General features: G+C 51.7%; 1 protein-coding gene across 1 annotated transcript; it reads right to left on the reverse strand.

The window, feature by feature from the left end:
* Positions 1 to 2,932: 2,932 nt before the first annotated feature.
* On the reverse strand, positions 2,933 to 4,871 carry CARTPT (CART prepropeptide). The gene is made up of 3 exons (XM_030258462.4): positions 4,642 to 4,871; positions 4,480 to 4,563; positions 2,933 to 3,840 (listed from the first exon to the last, which is right to left on the reverse strand). Exons 1-3 carry the CDS (start codon positions 4,783 to 4,785, stop codon positions 3,733 to 3,735), a joined length of 336 nt encoding a protein of 111 aa, XP_030114322.1. The 5' UTR covers positions 4,786 to 4,871; the 3' UTR covers positions 2,933 to 3,732.
* Between the last annotated feature and the right edge of the window lie 470 nt (positions 4,872 to 5,341).

Genomic DNA, 5,341 nt, shown 5'->3' on the forward strand with positions numbered 1-5,341 from the left:
CAGGGGCTGCCACCCATAGGCATACATTTTCCAAATGCTGGTTAATGCAGAACAGTGCCTGCCTCCACCAGGAACACCAAGCCCAAGAATTATGTAGAGCCTCCTGGAGAAGACTTAGCTGCAGATAATTATTGTAAGTTGATTATCTTTGAGTTTTGACTTTGTGGTGTCTGGGAAGAGGTTTGCTCTAGAAGAAGGAGGATCACACTGTGCTAGCAGGTATGACATGGGGAAAGCCCACAGATAGCAAGGAAGAGACAAACTGGACAGACTGGCTGGGCCTCTTTGTCCAGTTGCCTTATGTTCAGCTATCTTCTTCATTTGGGTTTCTGCATGGATTCCTTGATTTCTAGCATGATATTTAATTTTTATTTATTTCAGATAGCAGTTATATATACCACTTTCTTGAATTAACACCTTTTTGCTAGACTTCTTCATGATGTCTCGCTATGCTTCCATCTTCATGTGCAGAGTAGCTTAAAACAGGGATAATGTTTTAGACAAACCCAAGTACCTGGGAGCTGCCAGAAGCCTCTGAAACTGGTGAGTCACCCAGACACACAGCACTGATCCCCTGGGCTGTGGGCCCGGCTGAACCTGCTGGTCAACCCACCACACAGAAAGAAATAACCTGACAACCAGCCTGTCAGGAACAGTTTTCACATCTCTTTCTAGCGGGAATATTCAGACAAAAAGAAAAATTTGTTCTTCAGATGGAGTTGACAGGAGGCAAGCAGATTTACTGTTGTTGACTTCTAATATGATAGGACTTGAAGCAGCTGGGTTTGTCTACTTCATACTCAGTAAACACATTAATTCTGAACCATATTTATTGAACCCAGAATTTCTTATAGCTCTCTCTGATGTCTAAATTCAAGATGAACCCTCAAAATCTGTGTTTCTTGTCTTGGATACGTTGTATGTGGGGTCTACCTTGGTATCATTTCATGTAATTGATTTCAGGAGTGAAAAGTATGCAAATGCCAATTCTGTCCTGACTTACAGCACAAGTTTCTCTCCTGACCTATTTTTTTAATCTCTACAATAGAAATATCTGTAATGTCATGTAAGTGGTCATGTATAATCAACAAGGTAAGAGCCCTCAGGTTAATGCACACAACATTGCAGAGAGTATTGTCATAATGTCAGTACCATGCAAGTAATCCCAAAATCTTTATTCCTTAAATTAGATTCTAGATTTATGGTTTTGATCTTTATGTAAATTGCACTTATAATTTTGAGCACTATAATCTGGCAAAACAAGAACTATAAAATCAACACATAAGCTGAGTAGAATAAAGCCCTTAATAATCCAGTTTCACCTCTGAATGATCCCGAAGTAATAACATTGTACCATATAAGGTAGCAAAAGGGGATGTTTCAGATGAGGGAAGCATAAGAAAATTATCCTGTATGGAAAAATTAAATGCAGACAGAAACTAATGCCAAGGAGTGAAGCTGGGTGGCTTAGCTTACATCCAGGATTTAAAATATAAGCTATAAATACCCATATACACACAATAAAACCCATTCTGTCTGTTAGCTACTATAAGTAAAAACCTAGATTTAAAGGATATAGTTGTATGGATACTCATGAGCTGTGCTCTGTAACACAGTAAATACTGACAGGACCATCAGACAGCCAGAGTATAAAAAATACTGAAATATAAGTCCTTGTTATTGTTTGTATGAGAACCAGAGATGCTACAAAAATGATTTCATAATTCCCTGAGAAATTAAGGATTTCTACAATATCTCTGGGAAATACTATAAAAAACATCCACAACAAGTTACCAGTTTACAAAACCTGACACTTGGCTCCAGCCCTGCAAATGCACTATCACACAGAGGCATTACTCACCCATGGTCACAAAAGTTGCAGGCAGAGCTGGCTGTAACTCCTGACTACTCTAGCCCAGCTCACTACATACCCACTTCTCTTTGTCAAGTCCTCCCTGAACAGTGTTCCCACTAAGTGCACCATGGCTCCTGCTTTAATTTAACACTCCACTCCTGACTCCCCCACATGCACAGTCCCCCAGGCCAGTACTCCCTTGTCCATGAATGGCATACTTCAGCATTGTGGCCCCACCTGCTAAAACAGCCTTAACACTCTGACTGTTTTCAGCTACCCTTTATTTTGTCCTCTCCAGGTTAAGAAGAACTCATTCCAGTCCTGAAAAATAATAATTAATAACAACAATAAACCCCAGCAACTACAATACCAGCAATAATAGTAGTAGTAATGCGGATAGCAAATTGAGCAGTAGCAGGTCTCTTTGAAGTCAGCTTCTCTGTACTTGTTTCAGTCAGAATTGCTTACATGCTCTTACTGTTTAGAAGTAAAGCAAATGACTTACAGAAGCCTTTTTCTCACAAAACTCTGGGCTTCTCACCTAAATTTGTGCTCTCTTCAGCATGAAATCTGAAATTCCCTTGTATATCTTTCCCCTGTGTCTGCCTTGGCCCACGCAACCCCTCATCTCCATGCTGATAGAATTAAGAGCAGGTTCTCACAAAGACACCCACAGATGAATTGTGACAAAGGAGAGGCTGGAAGTTCCTTCAGGCATCCATTGTTTATGGGACTCAAACACAAAGTAACACACATGATCCAGCTCATGGTAAGTTGCCCCCCATTCACTGGCTCCCTAGACAAGTCCCTGCAGCCGAGATACACCCTGTTCTCTCCCAAAGAAATACCTGAGGTCCTAAGCCTCTGTATTTGTCACAGTTCTCTGGGTGCCTGTGGGGAGGGAGTAGACATCAGCTGAGCAGCACCAGAGCACATGAACCTTGGTTTGTAGTCCTATCCTACCTAGCTGATAGCCTGGCTAAAGCACACAGTAACACGCACAGTAGTTTTGGAGATAACCTTAGCCTCTCCCTTTAAGTGCTAAGGGTTCTGATGTGTGAATTGAAACACCCAAAATACTGTCATCAGAACACTGACTTTATTAATAGAGACAAATAAAGGATTAAAACACATTATGAGTTTGCTGAAATACACAGTGTACCTGTGGAGGACAGACATATTTATATACATCAGTTCATTGTAGAAACATGAGTAGGATATCCCCAGGTAGTTTGCAATGAATCCAGACAGATTTTTCTCCGTGGTGACCCTGGTAAAGCAACTGATTTCCCCCCAGCCCCACCCCAGCCAGGCTAGTGCCGGAACCCCTGCACACCATCAGTGTCTCATGCCGAATTTTCTACAGCACAGGGTGAGCTCAGCTGGATTTGGCCTGAGGCCAGTGGTGCGGGTGAACCCCACCGAGGGCTGCAGGCTGCTTGCTCCGGGGTGTGCCGAACTGGCTCCTCTCAGCGGGGAGGCAAGGGAGAGGGGGCCAAAGTGCTTTGGACACACTTGCATCCCACCTGGCCCTGCTACCCTCAACCACCCCAGGGAAGTACCCTGGCCCCGGCTCCTCCAGCCGACACTGGGTGGATGTTTTCCGCCCGTCCCGGGGCACGGCACGGGGCCCAGGATTTTTCTGGACGGACAAAAGCAAGGGGAGAAGGGGAGGGAGAGGACGGGTTGGGGCAGGGCAGGGGAGAGAAAGAAAACAGCTCCACGGATGTCGGATGTCACGGACGGCGTTACACGGGCGATGCGGGCGCTTCTCGCTGCGTTTCTCGGGCGGAGGAGCTGCGGGAAATCGCCGGCACGTCGGGGCAGCCAGACGTCTGTGCCTGCGCTCCCGGCGGCTTGTCCCGGGACGCCTCTGCTTACAGGCACTTGAGGAGGAAGGAATTGCACGACGTCCCCCGGGGGCAGTCGCAGAGCTTCCCGATGCGAGCCCCCTTCCTCACGGCGCACTGCTCCCCGGCGTCGCACTGCGGGCAGCGGCCGGCGGTGAGTGGCACCGCCACCAGCGGCCGCCCAGTCCTGTCCCGTCCTGTCCCGTCTAGTCCCGTGCCGTCTAGCCTAGTCCCATTCTCTCCCGTGTCGTCCCGTCCCGTCTAGAACAGTCCTATTCTTCCCTTCCCTTCCCTTCCCTTCCCTTCCCTTCCCTTCCCTTCCCTTCCCTTCCCTTCCCTTCCCTTCCCTTCCCTTCCCTTCCCTTCCCTTCCCTTCCCTTCCCTTCCCTTCCCTTCCCTTCCCTTCCCTTCCCTTCCCTTCCCTTCCCTTCCCTTCCCTTCCCTTCCCTTCCCTTCCCTTCCCTTCCCTTCCCTTCCCTTCCCTTCCCTTCCCTTCCCTTCCCTTCCCTTCCCTTCCCTTCCCTTCCCTTCCCTTCCCTTCCCTTCCCTTCCCGTCCCGTCCCGTCCCGTCCCGTCCCGTCCCGTCCCGTCCCGTCCCGTCCCGTCCCGTCCCGTCCCGTCCCGTCCCGTCCCGTCGCCCGTCCTCTCCCCATTCCGTCCCTTCCCGTTCCTTTACCATTCCGTCCCGTCCCGCCTCGTTCTGCTCTGCTCCCTTCCCCTTCCTTTTTATGCCCTTCCCGGTGCCGTCCCGACCCGTCCCGCCGGGACACCCACCATGGGCACCTGCCCGAACTTCTTCTCGTAGTGCGGTCCCCTCTTGCTCTTGAGCTTCTCCAGCACCTCCTGCAGCGCCTCGATCTGCCGAGAGACCACAGAGCCGCCGTCACCCCGCGCCCGCCCCGGCGGGCCCCCCGCCCGTCCCAGCTCCCGCCGCACCAGCTCCTTCTCCCGGGAGGCGCCGCCGCCGCCGGGCGGGCCCAGGTCGCGCGCGCGGCGCGGCGGGGCCGCTCCGTGTCCGCGGGCGCTGAGCAGCAGCGCGGCCGCCACGGCGCACAGCGCCAGCGCCCGGCAGCTCTCCATGGTGCTGCCGCTCCGCCGCCGCCGCCGCCGCCGCCTTTATAGCGCCGCGCCCGCCCCGCCGTGCGTCAGCGCCCACCGCCGCCGCGCCCCGAGTGTGAGCACGGCACGGCACGGCACGGCTGGGCTCCGCGCCCCCGCCTCCCGACCGCCCCAGTCGGCGCCCCGAAGCGCCGGCCGTCCCTGCCCTCGGGCCAAACAGCGGATCCATCTCTAAGGGCGGCCGAGCAAAGGCAGCCAGCCCAGCCACACCCTGTTCGCGCTCCCTGTGCTCGTCCACAGTCGAGAGCTGTGAACAGAGAGAGAAACTATTCCTTCACCCTTGGGAGCTGGCATGGTTGAGGGAGAGGGTGGACATTGGACACGCAGATGAAAGTGGAAGTTGGGATTGCAGACTAGGGAGACTAGGCTTGGAAGACAACACAGGGATCTGACAGGAGGGAGGGTAGTACCCCGCGGGCTACAGAAAAACACAGTGTGCTAGAAGGAAGGAAGAGCCATGTGGGAGGATTAACCTAAAGGAGTGGGAGGCATGGGGATGTGATAGTGATGATGAGCA

Source organism: Taeniopygia guttata, chromosome Z (genome assembly GCF_048771995.1).
Source record: "Taeniopygia guttata chromosome Z, bTaeGut7.mat, whole genome shotgun sequence".
Lineage (NCBI taxonomy): Eukaryota > Metazoa > Chordata > Aves > Passeriformes > Estrildidae > Taeniopygia > Taeniopygia guttata.

What these genes read in the sequence shown, in the direction of transcription:
- CARTPT (XM_030258462.4), bottom strand. Translation starts at nt 4,785, where the DNA reads ATGGAGAGCTGCCGGGCGCTGGCGCTGTGCGCCGTGGCGGCCGCGCTG. An exon ending in CCTCCCGGGAGAAGGAGCTG is followed by an intron (nt 4,564 to 4,641) that starts GTGCGGCGGGAG and finishes GTCTCTCGGCAG; the next exon opens with ATCGAGGCGCTGCAGGAGGT. An exon ending in AGTTCGGGCAGGTGCCCATG is followed by an intron (nt 3,841 to 4,479) that starts GTGGGTGTCCCG and finishes CGCTGCCCGCAG; the next exon opens with TGCGACGCCGGGGAGCAGTG.